At 39.4% G+C, this 20,922-nt stretch overlaps 3 protein-coding genes across 3 annotated transcripts; 2 read left to right on the top strand and 1 right to left on the bottom strand.

Moving 5' to 3' along the window:
* The first annotated feature begins 16 nt into the window (after positions 1–16).
* Positions 17–4,570, top strand: LOC135337406 (outer dynein arm-docking complex subunit 2-like). Its single transcript, XM_064533338.1, is given in 11 exon segments — positions 17–252; positions 412–519; positions 1,314–1,424; positions 1,647–1,801; positions 1,946–2,006; positions 2,081–2,265; positions 3,110–3,173; positions 3,320–3,550; positions 3,632–3,675; positions 3,878–4,055; positions 4,336–4,570. Coding segments are annotated over 11 exon segments (1,260 nt in total). The 5' UTR covers positions 17–243; the 3' UTR covers positions 4,450–4,570.
* An 8,647-nt stretch (positions 4,571–13,217) lies between these two features.
* LOC135337955 (uncharacterized) lies at positions 13,218–15,599 on the top strand. The gene is made up of 2 exons (XM_064533975.1): positions 13,218–13,341; positions 13,394–15,599. The coding sequence occupies exons 1-2, from the start codon at positions 13,336–13,338 to the stop codon at positions 15,473–15,475; spliced, it is 2,088 nt and encodes a 695-aa protein (XP_064390045.1). The 5' UTR covers positions 13,218–13,335; the 3' UTR covers positions 15,476–15,599.
* A 3,507-nt stretch (positions 15,600–19,106) lies between these two features.
* On the bottom strand, positions 19,107–20,920 carry LOC135337402 (uncharacterized). The gene is made up of 2 exons (XM_064533333.1): positions 20,143–20,920; positions 19,107–20,043 (listed from the first exon to the last, which is right to left on the bottom strand). Exons 1-2 carry the CDS (start codon positions 20,918–20,920, stop codon positions 19,625–19,627), a joined length of 1,197 nt encoding a protein of 398 aa, XP_064389403.1. The 3' UTR covers positions 19,107–19,624.
* Between the last annotated feature and the right edge of the window lie 2 nt (positions 20,921–20,922).

Raw genomic sequence — 20,922 nt, 5'->3', positions numbered from 1 at the left:
GTGGAAACTCATACTTCCACGGCCATTCAAAGCCTAGAGGACTTGTAGACCATAGATATATAGTATGTATCTATGTGTACGTGTAGCCTCGACTCCAGCCCCTTGAATAGCTGTAGAGACCAGCCCCACCCCTCTTTCTGGGAAACCCCCTTTTGCAAAATCTACTTGTATGTGGCTGGTTTGTTTTGATCATCTGTGCTATTAAAATGGATGTGAAGGAAGAGACTAAGTCCTTGCTATCTCATGGTACAGGTGAGGGGTAGATCTAGTTGATTTTTCTCTACTGTGTAAACTTGTCACCTCACACAAGCAATACGCAGAAACGTCACACTCGCGAGACTACTTTTATAATAATATGCTATTGTAGAATATTTGAATCTCAATGTGTCCTTATAGTGACCCTTTTTGTAGGCGCTCCTCAAGACTGGTGCTGTTCCTTTGCTGGGCCAACTTCTCTCTAGTGATAATGTCGACCTGCTCATACCAATAGTAGGCACTCTACAAGAGTGTGCATCTGAGGTAAGCACATAGCTACACTTACATAATTAAACGTGGGGAGGTTGTGATTTAACCTTTTTCAACGGAATTCGAGTTATGGCAGCTGAAAGAGTCCTCGAACCATTGATAGAATACTGAGATTACGAGAGTGAACATCTTTCAACAGCCATAACTTGAATTCCGTTGATCCAATGTCAAAAATTTTATGTTTTTCTGAAATATACCTTTCAAATTATGTAATCAAATCCAAAATTTCGTTGGGGCCCTAATTTGTCATTTTTCGGCCTTGGACCATGGGCTATCCATGGTACGGCCAAATTAACAAATACTTTTATCTCCCAAATATATGAACTTTGATGACACCATTTGAAAGGTCTCTTTCCAAGCTTTCAGAAAAACAGAAAAATGTTGACATTGGATCAACGGAATTCGAGTTATGGCAGCTGAAAGAGTCTGAGATTACGAGAGTGGAACATCTTTCAACAGCCATAACTTGAATTCCGTTGATCCAATGTCAAAATTTTTTTGAAAGCTTAGAAAGAGACCTTTCAAATGAATCCAAGATTTTGTCAGGGCCTTAATTTGTCATTTTTTGGCCATGGTATTCATGATACGGCCAAATTAACAAATACTTTTATCTCTCAAATATAAACTTTAATGACACCATTTGAAAGGTCTCTTTTTGAAAAACAGAAAATTGTTGACATTGGATCAACGGAATTCAAGTTATGGCAGCTGGAAGACAATTTTAAATCTAATTACTTTTGAAATGACTTTTCCAATGGTGTATTTACCCTCCCCTCTCTCTGTTGCAGTCCTCCTACCAGGGTCTGATCCAGAGTGAGGGGATGCTGGGATATTTGGTGAGAGGTCTCAAGACTGACAACCAAGAGCTGCAGAAACACTGTGCATCAGCCATATTCAAGGTACACTCTGCCACAGACAACTTGTGTGACTGTGTCTATGTGATTTACAGTATACGTACGTATGTAAATTTGACAGATACGTAGTATAAAAATTGCTTGTACCCTGTGTGTGTGCATTGTATAGTAAATTGTATCAATCCATGAGCAGCTTCTAATCCCCCCACCCACTACACCCACCCACCACACACCCACACACACGCACACACACCCACACCCACTCAGTGTGCGGAGGAGGAGGTGACACGATCGCTGGTACACTCTCATGATGGACTCTCACCACTGGCTGCACTACTCAAGGTCACTGACAACAAGGACCTCCTCATAGCCGTCACTGGGGCTGTATGGAAGTGTAGCAAGAGCAAGGAAAATGTCATAAAGTGAGCTACGTATATCTGGAGCATTTATAGAATGGCAGCTTTCTGTGTGTGTGTGTGTGATAGGTACTGTATTGCAAACACACATATATACACGTGGAGATATCCCAATTGTTGATTTTACTATTAATTTTTTGTCTGCTTTAGGTTCAAAGAGTTGAAAGCAGTTGAGCAACTGGTATCACTGTTGGGCAATCAACCTGAAGAGGTACTACAATGAAACTGAAACCTAATAACAATCTAGCTACAGCAATGAATAATATTATTATCCTCCTGATGCAGGTGCTGGTGAATGTGGTGGGTGCTCTGGGAGAGTGTGCTTCTCGATATGCTGACAGTAGAGTGGTCATACGCAAGGTTGGTGGGGTAGCCCCTCTCGTTCAATTACTCACAGGCACTAATCAACCACTCCTCATCAACACCACCAACGCTGTGGGTGCCTGTGCACTGGACCAGGAGAGCATGGCGTACGTTACATTATATAGCTTTATTAGATTCAACCGTACAACCCTTTTCCCCTTTCACCTCACTTGAACAAACATTTTACTCTAGACTAGTGCACAGTGTGGTCCCACTGTGTACACTGTAGGTAAAGTCCATCTGTGTTGAGGTTGACCTTCATAATAGTTATACATATATAATTGTCACAACTTTAATTGTTATACATGTACTTCACTGAAATTCAAAGTTTCATATACCATTGGATTCCTTGTTAAAAAGCGCTTCTATCTATATGCTTTAGAGCTGATAAGCTTCAACCAGCTAAAAGTTTGCATTTTCCATAGAAGTTCCTGGTATCAGTACTCCACATAAAGCCGTAATTGACCACATAACTTCTGGGCAACTCAACCCAAATAGAGACTTTAGCTAATGGGGGTTGACTATTCCCATTGTGTACACTGTAGGATAGTGGCTGACTAAAGTATATTCCTGTGAGTTCAGCCCAGAAATTACTCGTCAATTATGGCTTTATGTGGTTGACAAATATGCCAAGAACTTCTATGGAAAATGCTAACTTTTAGCTGGTTGGAGTTTATCAGCTCTATAGTATTATAGATAGAAGCGTTTTTTAACAAGGAATCCAACGGTATATGAAACTTTGAATTTCAGTGAGGTATAGCTAAGTTATGACATAATTATGATGGTCATGCAACCTCAACACAAAATTATACTTCTAATGAGTACACAGCTGTAAGTAGCTAGTGTACAGTGTGGTCCCACTGGGTACACAGCTGTAGAGATAGTGGTTGACTAGTGTGCAGTGTGGACCCACTGTAATTATGTTTGCTCTCTATATACTTACCTACCTAGTGTGATTGACAAACAAGATGGAGTACGGTTGCTGTGGTCTCTACTTAAATCACCCAATGATGATGTAAGCACACAATACTGACCTTATAACACATTGCTACCGTTCACAAACGTATAAACCAATAAATATATGTCATTATCTGTGCAGTGAACATGTGTACGTATGTAACTGCTACTCTTTCTTTTATTACTGCCTCTCTTTTCACGTAGGTCCAAGCGTGAGCTGCATGGGCATGTATTGAGAATGCCAAGGATGCTGGTGAATTGGTGCGATCATTTGTGGGAGGACTGGAGCTCATAGTGGGGTTGTTGAAGTCCCCTGACCACGAGGTCCTGGCTAGTGTGTGTGCAGCCATTGCTAAGATTGCCAAGGATGAGGAGAACCTAGGAGTCACCACTGACCACGGTGTGGTACCACTACTGGCTAAACTGACCCATACAGTAAGTGTAGCAGTGTGATTGTTGAACTACATACTATATTAAAAATGCAACAAATTACTTAGTTTCCCTCCCCCTGCATAGACGGATGACCACCTCCGACGTCACCTTGCTGATGCCATGGCCAGGTACAGACAGTACCCTACTAGTGCAATACACTATAGCACAAAAGCGAAGGCTATAGTAGCATTGTGCTTTTTTCTGAATTTCAGACGTTTTGGTAGCTATTTTTGAGGGCTCGTAATTTTATTTTCTGTATAGCTTTCTAAATGAATTTTCCTGTACCCAATTTTCCAAGTGGTCATATTGACTTATGTTATGTTTTTATAGGTGCTGTACATGGCGTAACAATCGTATTGCATTTGGAGAGGCGGAGGCAGTAGCTCCACTTGTCTCCTACCTCAAGTCACCTGACCTGGATGTCCATCGCTCCACTGCCTGTGCTCTACACCAGCTCTCAAAGGATCCTGATAACTGTATCACCATGCACGAAGCTGCTGTAGTCAAGGTACATGCGTGTACTCACTTAGTGGAGGCCTTTGCTGTATGGTACTATAGAGTCATGTGATGTAGAGTATACATGTAATCCCAAAATAATGATATTTATAAAGCAAGTAAGTAAATTACCTACTACGATAATAGTATAATATACGTATAGTATCACTGTGTATATCCAATTATGGTATTAAGTCATTCCGATAAACTTTCACTGTATCACACCCACACACACACACACACACACACACACACACACACACACCCCACACACCACACCCACACCCACACAGTGTCTCCTCCCTATGGTGGGTTCCACTGACTTTGTCCTGCAAGAAGCTGCCGCTGGTTGTATCAGTAACATACGTCATCTGGCCCTCGCCAATGAGAAAGAAAAGTTCATGTGAACTCAATCTATAATAATTATATAACTTGTGAGACTTGTTGAAAACAACTATAATTATGCTGTATGATGATACTTTGATTGTTATGTTTTGCTTTGTTTAAAATACATTTACAAAGTTAACATTCATCGCTGTACTCCCCCCTTGTGTGACGTGTTTTGTGTGGAATAGTTAGTGTTTTTTATTCGCTGTACTCCCCCTTATGGCTGAGCTAGCTATACTGCTATTATCATGACCACACCCAGTTTGATACTGAGCATGACTGTACTCAGAAAACACTATTACCTCAGAACTAGAATGAATAGCTACACTGAAAAACAGTTGACCTTTTTTTAGATTTTCTTCCCCCTATACCAAAATTCCTGGATCCGCCCCTGATATATGATTATTATAATAGGACAAAACAAACTAGTTTGACACTGTAGATTTGTACGTATAGTAATTCTTACTAATTTATGCTAATGTATGTGGGTGTTTATAAATCATATTTAAAGTGTTCCACAAGCACTTTAATAGAAGTGTATATTAGCACCTTTATTGTTCTGGTACATGTAGCAGTTACAACTGCACTCCTAGTGTGTGATAGCACACATTACTAATATGTATAGTTACAATAGCACCTTGAGTGCCAACACCCACCTAATGGCATTAGGTGGGTGTTGGCACAATAGCACTCAACTTCAGTGGCTGAATCGGTTTCGAAATTGGTGGAGAAAGAATTTTACCGTTATCTCAAGAGATGGTCTATTGATGCCTCATTCGAAGGCAGCTCAATCGATTGCTAATTTGACTGTATTTACTATAAAAACGCATGTTCTTCTAATAAGAAGCAGAGGAAGGAGGAAGTTGTCGTTGTTTAGTCTGGATTTTGACAGTATATAGATAATAAATAGTGACTATTCTCATAAAAAAAATTCGATTATTCCACAAAAAATTGAGACAAAATTAAGAGACATAATTATATAAACACAACATGCACAAACTGGCACAAGACACATGTCATTATAATTATCATGTAATAGCATTACTGATCCATACAATTATTATTCTCCTTCAGTCATTTTTTTTGCTATGAAGACATTAACATTATGTAAAACTTAATGAAACAAATTTTTATTTTTTTCGTCCGTTGCATGGAGTACAAGTATAGGCTTCAGATTTACTCGGACTGCATGGCATAAAGATAGTGACTACAAATATTGGTGGGGACCAGCTATGGGCACAATTGTATTGGATGCATGCATGTGATTTCTAGACTTGTTGACAGCAACTGTATGCTGTATGAAGATTTAACTATAAGATTGCTCTGTTTTGCTTTCGCTTAATTAAGATCTGATGTTAATGTTGTGGTTACAGTCTGTCCATGTTTACTTTCATGCATAATTATAGAACACATCTATATACGTACCGTATAGCGCGAAATTTTCGAGTGGGCTTAATTTTCGTGGATTTCATGGGTTAGCAATCCTACACAAAAATTAAGTCCACGAAAATTGTTCTTTAATTCTAACTTACCTGCTATAACGTGCAAATATTTAAAGGCGTGGCTTCCGGTAAGCAGTCATTCCGCGAACATTGTGCAACGAAATGCTTTTAGAGGCCGATCCACGAAATATAAGTGCCTCAAAATTTCGCGCTATATATATACGGTATAATTTATGGATACAATTATATCTACACATCTACAGTCATTATGGTGGGACACTCATGCATGAAACTTCCTATAGGTCTGCTTGTATTGTCTATAGTCTCTTGTGTCAGTTGAATTTCCAGTGATTGGAATTTTGAGTATCAATCAATAATCTTATGCGTATATAGTTTCTTTTGCTATACATTATAGAATTGTTCTTGTATATAGCTACTGCTTAGCTGACTTGATCTACATGCTGTGAGAGCTGCTCTAAGCTTTTTTTTGCGCCCTTTCTGTTTCTATATAGTATTTATGCTATGCCTTCTTACCAGTATCGCTGGGTGCTGCAAAAAACGAACAACCCAATCAGATCCAACAATCCAATCAAGTCAAGCAATTCAATTATATCCAGCAACCCTAGTCAACCCAATCAGCAAAAAACCAATGATAAATCGGAAGATCAATCCAAAAATCACCTTAAAAATTAATGAGACACAAAATTGGTCAAATTCAATCGCCTATATAAGAGTCGGTAGCTATATATACGAGAAGAACACTTGACTCCTGCATCAAAACAATCAGAAAATTATCTCCTGCATGGTATCAGTTCAGCCATATGGGTTCAGCCTTGTGCCCAGTCGGGAGAGCGCTTGTATGGCTCTCTATATTATACCCATAACATTAAGTTCGAAATTATGTGAACAATTTACTGATTATTATTATAATATCGAATTGCCTGCATTGGTGGACTGAATTGAGAATTAAATCGAAGGCGGCTGAATCGGGGAAAAACAGGTGGTTCAATTGAAAGATAAATTGGAGGTATATATATATATAATACTTGTGTGTATGCTGACAGATGCATGCATGTTTTACATAACATTTGAATTGACCTTATGGTCAAATTGGGTGCGAGTAATAAAACACATTGGTATCTGGTTTTGAGCATATCTATCAACTCCTATATTGACTGTATCTGGGTGTGGTTGGAATTTGGAGAGCAAAGAAACACTGGTATTATACCTATATACTGACTCATATACATCTTGTGATTACACACTGCATAGCATATATAGAGTTGATAACACTGGCTGCATGGTATCAGTAACATAATTATACGTCATCTGGCACTTGCCAATGAAAAAGACAAGTTCAACAAGTCTCATAAGTTTTACTATATAGAGTTCATATGAACTCTATACTTGTTGACAGCAGCTGTATGCATATACTGTTATGAAGATTTAACTATAAGATTGTTTAACTATAAGATTGTTTTTATAAGACTGTTTTGCTTTTGCTAAAGATCATAAATGGTTATGTTATGGTTACAGTCTGCATGTCCACATGTTATATAGAACACATCTACGTATACGAATATCGTATATATAGCTGGTATATTTCAAGGGTATAAATTTTCCGGGAAATGCCTTTAGAAAGGTTTTCGCAGATTTAATGTTTGTGGAATAGGGCCTTTTTGCAGCATGCATGCATGCATGCAATATTAAATTAGCGGTTTTAATATTCGCGGTTCATGCCGCCTAATCCGCAAAAACCACGAACATTTATACCTTCGAAATATATACCCGCTATATGGTATGTGAGAAACACCCATGCAGAAAACTGTTAGAACGTCTGCTGCTAGTGTCTCTTGTTAATTGTCAGTTGAATTTCCTGAATATCAAGTGATAGAAATTTCGAAGCATGCTAAATCTACATTATTTAGCAGTCATCGTATACAACTCCATTTTTTTGCACTTGGAAGTACATCTACATGCAGTATAAACATGGCTGCCATTATTTTTATCATAGATAAATGACTGAATAAAATACTGCAGTCCTGTCTTCTCTTCTTGAACTTCTCTTGCTTCTTGATGTTCCTCATAGGTATTTCACTTTCATTATTGAGAAAAGAAGGCCGGTGAAGGAGGCTAACTCCTCAATTCCCTGAGTGAAGTGCGGCCTGGGATCGAGACTATTGAGGAGTATAATATAATTCTGTCCAACGACCACTTATATATTATCTTCAACAAGATTACAGGACGATGACAAATTAATCAACGTCACATTAATTTTATCTTATCATTAATGTACTACTGTATGAAACTAGTGTTCAAGCTGGCGCTGTGCTAATGCCTCTCGCCATGATTTGCTTTCGCTCAAAAGTATAGAAGAGGAAGTATTAGTAAAACCAGTAGGTTTTACATAGGATTGGCAGTGGGTTTGCCCGTGTTTAGCAATATTTCAATTATTTTGACTCATGTTCAAACTGTTCTATCTCTGCAGGGAAAGGCCACATCAAGAAACTGGCTGAACAGATAGTTTATTTAGCCTTTTCTCTCTTTGTATCTCTCATTTCATAATCCATAAACATTTTAATGAATGAATATTTTCATTTTAAAAATTGCACTATTTCGACGTTTCACCGCTCTTTGTCTGACTCGACTGACTAAGTAAGTAAGTAAGTGAGTAAGTAAGTAAGTTTCTTGCCCAGCATTTACTCCAAGTACAGCCATCTCCAGGACATTCTGCACAGGGTTTCCAAACGACTACAACCTGGATTACAAAGCGCTTCTTCAGATTTGCGATTGCTTCCACGAGGCAGATGACCTCTCAGTCTCTATTTCTCTTACCTAGACAATTCCGCCATCTTTAATGACTCAGCAATTGCGTTGTGGCCAATAATAATAGATAGGCGTGGCTAATAAACCGTGCAGTGCTTTTCCAGAGCCTGAGGTGTTCCTTTTCTTCACACTGTTCAGCTCTAGCTCCCTTTCTCTGACAGGCATGCTATATGCACTGGCTAGATATCATGCTCTTAAAATGGCTGTCATTTAATACTGATTCGCAAATTCAACATAATTATCAAGCAATAAATTATTACTCATTATACTATAATTATTAGTCCAGAGATATTCGAGAAGATATCTGATTAGTCCTGTCTTCTCTTCTTGTACTGCCTCTTGACGTTCCACTTATGCATGTCATGATACGTAAACTGTACTGAAAAAGAAAGGGAATCCGACTAGAAAAACATTTGCAATGTGAAAAATTGCTAGGATTGGCCAGGGGAACCACAAAAAAGCATGGGAACAAGAAATCAGACGAGAGCATAACTCCAATCCGTTACAACGTCATGAACATGTACAATACATAGTATATTAAATAATAGACTGTGTTCCAGATCCACCTATCAGCTTCCATCCACCACATCATTCCATGCAGTCACCAGTACGGTCCGTGCATGTTACTACGCATGGATGGACTGTGTGTACCTGTGCTCAACACTGCATGTATTAGGAACATCAATTCATCACAAATCATCATGATTATGTGCCCCACATTCTAAAATGGATGTATAATAAATATATATAGGGATTGGTCATCACTCCACCAGTAAAAATTGCGTGGCATATTGGCTGGGAAAACATGGGAAAACTACCAGTATACATGTGATTGACGTTGTAACGGATTGGAGTTATGCTCTCGTCTGATTTCTTGTTCCCACGCTTTTTTGTGGTTCCCCTGGCCAATCCTAGCAATTTTTCACATTGCAAATGTTTTTCTAGTCGGATATAGAAGAGGAAGTATAGAAGAGGAAAAGTGTATAAAATAATCTGTCTAAAACTGACTTGCAATTGTATAATTATGGTATCATTGTTGTGTGTTTGTGGCTGCTTATACCAGGACCTCAAGGATCTAGGAAGCAACAAAGAAGAAGATTTTTGTTTTCAATTACTTATAAGCGGAAGTGCATAATTTACTCATGACCAACAATCAATCATTTTCTTTTTTTCATTTTCACAAGGGGTGTCCACAGTTAGTGCATACTGATCGTCTTATATGGCCTGTAGCCAAACAGTGGGAGCAAACCTTTGTCAAAGGCATAGTCAGTCAGTAGTCTAGTCTGTGAGATAAGTATTAAAGATAGAATTCAATCACAGAAAGAAGATCTATAACAAGCAGTCTAAAAGGCTATATCTTGTGTACACATATCTACAGTATTCTGGTATCATTGTAGTGTTTTGTGGCTTACCAGGACCACAAAAAGAATTGATTTCTGCCAGGATCTGGGTTAAAATGGAGTCTCTCACACGTGGTAATGAGCGCATGCGCAGGAATAAGGGGTGTGTCGGCAAGTTACAAGAAATGGTAATAGCTAGCTTCTTTAGCTTTGGAAAGTACAATACACAAAATACAAATGTACCCAGTCTGCCATTAATACTGCATGTTTTGTTTATTTACTTTGGTCCTCCACTAATATACTGGTAGATTCTGTGGGTATATAATTCTATCCCCTGGTGTGTTTTACCAGTCCGCTTTGCCTATAATTATGTTTTGCCTATATTAAATTATAGTTCAATGTCCTCCCATGCTGGTTATATGAGGTGGTGCAAGTTGATGAGCAGAGAATCAGAGGGAGGACATACACTGAGGCAATGGAGGCCATAGCTGAGGCTTATAACAGTGACAATTGTCATTCCAGGATCCATACCACACTTAGTAGAGCGTGTTTGCTTTTTTGTACAAAAGTGGAAGCTGCAGTATATATGAAAATGGACAAGTCTTTTATCAAAAACTGTTCATCATACTACATGAATCAAGAGCGCTTGCATGAAAACATAGATTGTACTTGTAAATTCAGTCAACGGCCTCAGGCTAGAAATTAGTTTCACTACTATACCTACTTTACCTACAGAGACATTTTATTTAAGTTTCTTGAATGTAATAAGATACTCGGGATAAGCCTGGGCATCTGTCAAGGCTACGAAAATAGTTGGAGCCTTCATATAATCGACTAAAGTATCAAAAACTGCATTGGAGCCAGTTGTCAGTGGAGGGGCTGTCTTCATGTCTTTATTGCCGAGGGTATACTCTCCGATGATCACATGACACACAAACATATACCGGAGGCCACTCGAGTCAGGTACTGAATACTTGTCCTGGGCAGAGTAGGAAGACTCCACTGCAAAGTACACTCCCCTCCCAAAGTGAGCAGCTGCATAGAAAAAGATAGAGCAGTTGTGTAGAAATGCTCACAGCAGATGCACACATTGTACCTACAGCTATATATGTAGGTTATAGGTTAACACAAATGTCAACAGTCTTAAAGTTGGAACCACGGGGATTAAACAAGTGCCAGAGTACAATATTAAACTAGTGCTCAAGCTGGCGCTTGCAAATGCCTCTCGCCATGATTTACTTTCGCTCAAAAGTAATAGAGTGTTATAGAAGAGGGAAAAGTTTGTTTGCATAATTCAAAAAAGTTTATAATCATTTTGCAACAACGAATTGAATAAAATCTGCTGATAAAAAAGTTGCATGTAAATAATATATCTATAACTGTCAGACTTATATACATGTTATCTTAGACTATTGTATATGGTATCATTATTTAATACGTATAGTGCTTACCAGGACCTCAAGGAAGCAAGAAAGAAGAAGATTGATTCTGTTAGGATGTGGGGTTTAAATGGCCTGTAGCCAAACAGTGGGAGCAAACCTTTGTCTAAGGCATAATAGTCAGTATTATATAGCCTGTGAGATAAGTACAATTCAATCACAGAATTAAATCAACGATACCAAAGCAACTGCATGTTATTTAAATGGCCTGTAGCCAAACAGTGGGAGCAAATCTTTGTCAAAGGCACTGAGAATTTAAGCACAGACTGTATTATATAAACAAGCAAAAAGTGTGTATCTATCTATATTAATTAATACTGAGAAGAAAAGACTTGTGTACATGTATCTATTGTTATCAGACTTGTGTACATGAATGTATTATTATCTAGTCTATATGGTATCATTTGTTTTGTGGCTTACCTATATATATACCAGAACCTCAAGAAAGTTGATTCTACCACTGGATTCTCTAACATGTGGGGATGAGCGCGCATGCGCATTGCATCCACAGTAAAGAGGGTGTGTCCAAAGATCAAGTCCATGCAGCAATGGCTACTATAGCTAGCTGTTTTAACAGATCTTTTCTGACTCTTGTAGCTAACAAATATAGGTATAAGTGCTATCATGCACCAGTGGATGCATAATTAAATGCAAAAATATTCGAATTATTCGAGAACGAAGCTTTAGTTTGCTAATCCACGAATCAAAATCCAAGAGAACGTGGCTAGAAGCCTATAGAAGCTGTTAGTTTTCGTAGCATTGCAACCGTTGAGCAGTTACAGCTGGAACAGACACACAGACACACACACACACACACACACACACGGTCAGCTTTACCGTATCCCTCGTGCGGCTACGCCTCGAGGCATAAAAAGAAAGGGAATCAAAACTAAAAAACATTTGCAATGTGAACGTTGCTAGGATTGCCAGGAAAAGAAAAGCGCGAAAAAGCGAAGAAACAAGAAATTCGGCGAGTGCATAACTCCAATCCGTTACAACGTCATGAACATGTGCAGTCGAGTGGCCTACTGTTGATAAAGAATAGAATCAAAATACAGGTTGGGTAAATGCACAGTCATTGCACTAAATAAGAATTCACCTTTGGACAGTGAAACTAAATAATTATTACTTGCAATGTGAAAGGATTGGCCAGGAAAAGTACCAAAACAAGTATAGCTTAAATTTCTTGAAACAGTACATGTGAATGACGTACGTTGTAACGGATTGGAGTTATGCACTCGCCGAATTTCTTGTTTCTTCGCTTTTTCGCGCTTTTCTTTTCCTGGCAATCCTAGCAACGTTCAATATGAAAATAGTGCAATTTTTTAAATATCAATAGTATTGCATGAGAATATTCATAGACTATAATATCACATATTTACACAGATAAAAGGCTAACTAAGCTATCTATCCAGTTAGTTTCTTGATGTGGCCTTTCCCTGCAGAAATAGAGCAGTCTAAACACGAGTCAAAATTTGTGCAATAATTGAAAACACACACAACTGCACTGTCAATCCTATGTACAACCTACTGGTTGTACTAACCTACTAATACATGTAGTTTATTATAATTATAGGTTAAATATAAGTCAACCATGCATAAACTTTCACTATCCCACATACACCCACCCACACCATACAAAATACATCTATATAATTATGGGTGTATGTATGGGTGAGAAACATCCTGGCATGTCTTTTTGTATATAAGTGCTGTATCTTTCTTGTTGTCAGTTGAATTCCCTGAATTGAAATTTCGAGCATCTTAAAATCAGTAGTTTCTTTTGCTACATTATAGCATTGTTGCTAATATTATTGTTTGACAAGTATAGTCCAGGCCAATTGTGGGATCTGATTATCATGGCTGTAAGTACAAAAATAAAATTGTTTAACGATTGTGTATTAATGTATTTTGCAGGCTCCAGCAGGTAGCAACTGGTTATTTGTTATCGTGCTCCTTATGGATATGATCCTAACATTTATTTTGGAAATGAATGCAATGTTTCCTCCAACAATAACTTGGCTAATTTGTTTCGCATTTGTGGTGGGCTTGACGATTTCTTTTATACTAGGATGGTTCTATGTTGTTGTAGAAATAAAAGAGTATTGTTATTGTGACTGTATTGATAAATGTGTCACCGAACTACTATCAAAGTGTTCTGACTGTAAAGACTGTACACGTGTGAAGAATGATTGCAATAAACTCATGGATAAGTTTTTAAAACCGGTTTTTTGCACTGTGTTTGGCCCATTGCTCTACTATTATGGAAACAATATCACCAAGGTGGTCGACTTGTTTGGTGCCAGTAATACAACTCAGGGTAATATTACTGATAATAATGCTCTTGTTTTATCGGACGAATGGCAGAGTGGATTGAGAGCATCTGCAGTAGCTGCACTTTTTGCATTTATACTAATCAGCAATATTGACTGGCAGCCAAATAGTGATTCCAAGCATTTGTGGGGACCAGTTCCGGACATGCTTGTTAAATTGGTTCCCCTTGATGCTTTCTACAGTACTTTGCTTCAAGTAGCTCGCATCAATATGATATCCACGCCAACTATGTTTTGCAGAGGAGTCGATCAAGCTTTTTTTGGGGCAGTTTTTGTAATTGCAAATATTTATGCAATATACTCTATTGGCCGTATTGTCATGAAGTGCAACAAATACAAATGGTTAGTTATTTTGTTCGGTGTTGCTATATGGTTTATTTTTGTAGCCTACCTCTTAGCAGACAAACTTCTTCCGTTAAACTATTGTCTTTGTAATGTGCCTGTCGATGATGATGTCAAAATGGCTGCAGTTATGCACTATCTGCATATTGCGAGAGCTGCTCTAAGCATTGTTTGTGCTGCGTGTATAGTTATGCTTTATGTGGGGTCCGAATCCGTGTATGAGGTACGCAAGCTCATCACACAGGCTCAATTGGTAACTCAATTGGAGAATGAACTGAATACTCTATTGAATACGAATGGCAATGATAAGCAAAATACTAAGATGGCTCAATCGATAGTTCATTCGGTAGCTATGTCAGTGGCTAAATTAAGGGCTAAAGTAAAGGTTGGTCAACAATGCACTCCATTCAAATACTCTGATTTCGAGATTGTAATGATTGAACACAGCACGGAGGTGGCTAAATTGATTAGTAAATGGTTTGCTGCACTGAAATTGAATATGGATGCAAATCAATGGGATAATTATGAAAACACTCAATTAGTTGCAGCACAACATAAATTGAATGCTGCAGTGGCAGTGCAATTGAACGTGCCGCCATTGAATGCTGCAGTGCCACGGAATGCTGCTGCATTGCAAATGAATGCAGTGCAATTGAATACTGCTGCTGCTGCTGCAGTGCTATTGAATACTGTAGTGCAATTGAAGGCTGCTGTAGTGCAATTGAATACTGCTGCTGCTGCTGCAGTGCAATTGAATGATGCTGTAGTGCCATTGAATACTGCTGTAGTGCAATTGAATACTGCTGTAGTGCAATTGAATACTGCTGTTGCTGCTGCTGCAGTGCGATTGAATGTAGCCTCGATTCCAGGCAAGCGGCCTGGAATCGAGGCTAAATTGAATGCTGCTGCAGTGAAATTGAATGCTGCTGCAGTGCAATTGAATGCTGCTGCAGTGAAATTGAATGCTAAAGCAGTGCAATTGAATGCTGCTGCAGTGAAATTGAATGCTAAAGTGCCATTGGATGCTGCTGCAGTGCTGTTGAATGCTGCTGCAGACAACTTGGATGCTGCAGTAGTGCGATTGAATGCAGTGCAATTGGATGATGACAACTTGGATGCTGCAGTAGTGCAATTGAATGCAGTGCAATTGGATGATGACAACTTGGATGCTGCTGCAGACAACTTGGATGCTGCTGCAGACAAATTGGATGCTGCTGCAGACAACTTGGATGCTGCTGCAGTGCAATTGAATGAACAGCAATTATCCCAATTGAACGCATTTGAATCGATGAAAACTTTGATGAAGAAAACTGTTGTAATATAATATACATGCAGAATAGAAAGTAATTAACTCTGGATTGACAGTATACATATAAACGATTATATATAGCCAAAATAAATTTAGAGCATGAATGACTTTATGAAGCTATAATAATAATTATGCTTGTGTTGACATGAATAATATGTATATACCTTAATTATAACTCATAATAATTATATCCCTTGTTTAATTAAATTTGTTGGCACAAGACAAGCATGCATAATTATGCCTATAGGATTCTAGCCACGTTCTCTTGGATTTTGATTTGTGGATTAGCAAACTAAAGCTTCTTTCTCGAGTTATGGCTTGCTTGTTTATGCCTCGAGGCGTAGCCATGCACAGGAGGGATACGGTAAAGCTGACTGTGTGCATAGATAGTAGAGGCTAGAGGAGAGGGATTGGAAACATAGGGATTTCACGCGGTCCATGCGTGTCGCACCGGAAATAGACAGGAAATTGGGGCCAAAAGAGAGTGAACAGCTAGTTATGGCTTTCTCTGGCAGGATAGTAGCTACATACATAGCTAACACAGCTACATACATAGATCTGATTTAGTTTCTTTGTTTGCTGTACATCAGAATGAGATTTTTCTCCGTTGCATTGAAGAATTATATGTCCTCAACAAACCTTCAAAGAACAAGGCATGCACTCACAGAGTCTATATAGACAGTTCATATAGATGTATACTTATTCTTAACATTATGATTTACACAATCACATTCACAAAGGATGCATAGAGAAATAATTATGTTTACAAACACAAAAGATAAGTCTGACGACGTTTAGGTAGTGGTGTATTTTCATCATCAGGTCACTACACAGCTTTTGCAAAAGAATTGACCAATCGTAATAAATAACAGTGGGGTTATCATGTGTCCCTTCCTTCTGTCATTGGCATGCCAAACTTTTCCAAAGGGTCTTGGCAGATCCTTAGATGTTCTGAGTACCCTGGGAAAGCAATTTACGGGTAAGTTTGAATTAGCATATTTGAAAAACTATACAGGTTAGCAAAGAAAAACTTTTCTTAAGGCACATCGGGATCATTAGGCAATATGTATAAACCTAAACAATAGTGATGTACAATCTATTGTTAACCAGTAACTCCCCCGCAAACAAATGTACTTTTGAATTCTTCTTTTCACACTTCTATGTTAATATCCAACAATAAACAGCATAATGCTCAACTTGGCTATGCCTAAGGCATATTTCAATGCTCCCTCTACACTCTGATCACTCTCAAGCAACCATGACTACTTCCTAGCTCAAGATATCCCCCACAAAGTTTCATACCAACCATCAAATTCCCAACTAAATACATGTAAAATAGTGCTACATGGACCTCAGTCTGATGATCAAATAAATTAGTTAAATTATGTAAACCATACATTTACTATGGATAATGTACATACAGACTAGCTCTGCCAGTGCTTACTGCAGTTTTCTTCACTTTCTTCTCCTTTGTCTTTGCATCTGGCTCGCAATCAATCGCAATCATCACTTGCGGAATGCAACACGCATGGTGTCAGAATTCTCTAGGGCAATACATTGGTCACCTGAGATGTTTCCAATCCTTCCCCTCTACTATCTATGCTGTGTGTGTGTGTGTGTGTTCCAGCAGTAACTGCTCAACGGTTGCAATGCGACGAAAACTAACAGCTTCTATAGGCTTCTAGCCACGTTCTCTTGGATTTTGATTCGTGGATTAGCAAACTAAAGCTTCTTTCTCGAGTTATGGCTAGTTTGACTCACACATTGAAGGAGGAGGATCGTGACGGATACATGGCTCCATGGCCGAAAGGGGGCGTGATCAAAAGTCACATGGTGACACGCCCACTTCCGGTATGCATCTTTCGCGGGTATTGCCCGGGCCACATGTAAATTTCGCACCACTGCACTGATAAATTCATGGTTACATTTTAGTAGCCTCGATCCCAGGCCTTACTTTTTCTTGCTGTTGTCACTGGTTCATCCATAAATCATAAGAAAGACATAGTGAGGCAGCAAAGAAAGAAATGGGCGTACAGTTAAGAAAAAGTAAGGCCTGGTTTGGGAAATCGCGTGATCCACAAGGATTTTTATGAACGTGGGTGATATGTAGCCCACAATCGTGACGTAAGATATTCTCCCACGCATTCAGAGTTAATAAGACTGTACTGAGACAACCACCAAGCTGTACTGTGCTACAAGTCAGATCAGAGATCGAACCAGCGTGGCCAGCTCTGGTGGCAGTAGCTACCTGCTATATGATAATGATGACTAAGCTATTCTTGATCTATACTATCAGTAGACTATATATTTAAATAGCATGTAGAAAGACACGAGAAAAGGTGATAGTCTGATAGAATCTGAACACATAACTAGTAGATCATCTAGCTAAGCCTAAGGTATAGCTAGCTATAGTGCTTGCAAACTTCCAGTTCCAAGTCCATATCCAGCTTGCTGCAGGTAAAGTCATAGATCTCTGCGTGGGCAGTCCAACATCTCTAGCTCAGCATGCCCACGCTCATTTTCACCCTTCTACCACCCTTCTACCCTCACGCGACTTCCTGATACAGGATCAGTGTATTAAAGCGGCCATTCTAGAATGTCTGTGTTTTTTGCCAAAAAGTCAGGAAATTAGGGAGTGCTTGCATTTACCAATTTCTGGATTCTTAAATCTTTAAATTTCCATTAATGCGAGTTTCCAGAACTCAACGTTTCCTGGTATTTTGAAAACACGAGGGGGAGAAATTTTAACATTACAACCCCTGTGGCAGTTATAAGTTTGTGCAATAGGTGAATAATTGTATACCAGTCATATCTCCTGTTTGGAACATTTCTAAGATAATGTGCTGATACCATTGTGTATATTTCCATAGCAACATAGGGTGGTGGGTTTGTGGTAGAACAGCAAAAAAAATTGGTAATCAGTTATCCCTTTCCTTGCCATTCGTGAAATCTGGAACAGGAGCGTCTTTAGGTCGATCAATTAGTGTGGATCCGGCCTCACCACGCCTCCAAGTCATTCTATTAGTCTAGATCCGGCTAGCAATTCTAGCTGGGACTCCCAGTTCTAGCTCCTTTTGTTTAGCGTGTCAGAGACTGGGAGAAGATGATTGGCACTCCCTGGCTCCTTTGGATGTACAGCTGTCCAGATCCCTAGAACATACCCTCCATTCTGACGAGTTATCAGTGCATAGGGTGCTTACTAGATTCTTGCCAGCCAGTACAGTTCAAGCTACACACAGCACCGCTCAACTATTCTCTACCCCATTATCTAGCTAAATCTGGTCCAACTAGACAGCAGACACAGCTAGTTAATTCAGTAAAGCCAGGGGTAGCCCTACTTCTACGGTTGTTCAGTACCCACGGTAACAATTCCTCTGGGCTGGGCTAACTAGTTGAGCCACGCCTCCCAATTCTCAAGGCTAGGTACATGTCTCTGTCTAGCTGCTTCTTCAGCTTCTTGCTCAGTTTTGTGGCTTAGAGAAAGGCCAGCTACTCAGGGGGAAGAGTCCAGATGAAAGTCTGGCAGCCAGGTGACGTCCAAACGGTCAGTTATTCTTTCCACCAACTTTTTAATCTAGTCTAGTCCTGCTTGCACTGCTACTACTACTGCTGCCTACTGCTGCTACTCTTCCTAGCTAGTCAAAGGTTTCTTTTTTTTTTTTTTTTTTTTTTATAACTACATATGCACAAAGAGACATCAAAGCTTACATCAAAGGACACAGATTTTTAGCCTACTTGACTGATAAGGCGGTTACCTAGACTACAGTTTGTTTGTCAGGGAGGAGCTCACATACAACTTCATCTAATTCATCATAACGATTCCTTACCCATTGTTGTAATTTCTACAACAGATTGCCAAGGAAAGAGTTATAGGGAGAGAAAAGACCATGCAACGGTTTCCAGCCAGGTCTGGGACTTTGTCACAATGTCTATAAGAGTTTGGCTATCTTATAATTATGCAAGGTTCAATCTTGCTTACATATCTACACATCCCCCGCAGTGCTCAAAATTGTTAGCCCGTTTCAGTTGAAAGGCTGTGAAGTTCACATAATAATAATAATAACAAGAATAAGAATAAGAATAAGAATAAATGCATGAAACAAGAGTATACATATACTCTTGATGAAAACACAACAGGGATACAAGTTCACCAATAAATGTTCATTAGTCAGAGCTTGACAATGGAGAAGGCGTATGCTTTCGAAGAAATTCTTGGAAGCTTCTTACAAGGGGTAACTTTGGGCAGTCCTTGAGAGTCAAAGAGGCACGACAATGTGGGCAGGTTGACTGGGCCTCCAGCCATTGTGCCACACACACCTCACACCCCAAAATAACATTACAACAGGGAGACACCACAGCTGGGAATGATGTCTGAGACTTGCATACGAGGCATTCGAATACAGTTTTATCCATAGTGCCTAGGGAAGATGGTGCCAATGGTAGAGACATTTTTTTTGCTCTGTGCTGTGGGGCAAAATCAAAATCACTATCAGAGCTCGAGTCCAAGGAAATAACCCTTCCTTTCTTTACTTCAGATTTTCTAACGGCTCGAATACGTTTGGAGGTTTTCCAAAACCTTGATCCTGGATAGAGAAAGTAAGCACTAGTAATGGCATAATCAGTAACTGCTGAATTAACAAGTTATTAAAGAGTCAGCACAATGAATACATCGAGCTTCTTACCTCGAGTAGTAGAAGTATTCGGTATCTTCAGGTAGTCTATGTCCATAAGTACGCATTCTTCACCATTGAATAGCTCGTCACTAACCATCTTCGACACATTTGGAACGCTGGCAATTTCCTCAGAAAGGTCGATGGGGACATTGCTCACTTTCTTCCATTGTTTATCAGCTTCATTCCATTTGCACACCTCAATATACTTTCTCCATTCGGGACGGCTGCTAGAACTTGAAGACATTGTGGAAGGGCCTGCACCATCAACACTCGGTTCAGCTCGAGCTCGAACTCCAGGTGGCTTCTGTCCTGAGGCAGAGCTTGCACCTAGCAAGGCTGACGTGAACTTTGGACTCCATTTTGGCGGTCGTCCTCTTTTTCGTGATGTTGCTTGTGATGTTGCTTGTGAAGGAGGCTGGTAAGAGAAAGAGGCTACTTGCTGGTCTTGAGGCAAACCATCTGCCTTGAGCGAATCCCCGTTCACAACCCACTTTGATAGGTCATCTACATCAAGAAACTTTCCCTCATGGTCTGGTGTTTCCACAAACCCATCGTCAGAAATCAAAATAATGGAATCGGGGAACAGTCCAAACACTTTACCAATAACTTGAGTAGTTAGCTGTGATGGTTTGAGCTTCACGGTTTTGCCATCTTTCTCTATGGTATACAGGCTGTAGTTGTACAAGTTGCTTACACTCGAACTCATGTTCCTAGGCCCTTCTTTCACGGTATCAGCGCAGCATAGAGCTAAATAGAGAGGACACTTGCAATTTTGTGCCCAGGCCATGT

This window comes from Halichondria panicea, chromosome 6 (assembly GCF_963675165.1).
Source record: "Halichondria panicea chromosome 6, odHalPani1.1, whole genome shotgun sequence".
Classification (NCBI taxonomy): domain Eukaryota; kingdom Metazoa; phylum Porifera; class Demospongiae; order Suberitida; family Halichondriidae; genus Halichondria; species Halichondria panicea.
Note: the sequence above shows the minus strand (reverse complement) of the source record. Positions and strands in the feature narration are given on the sequence as shown.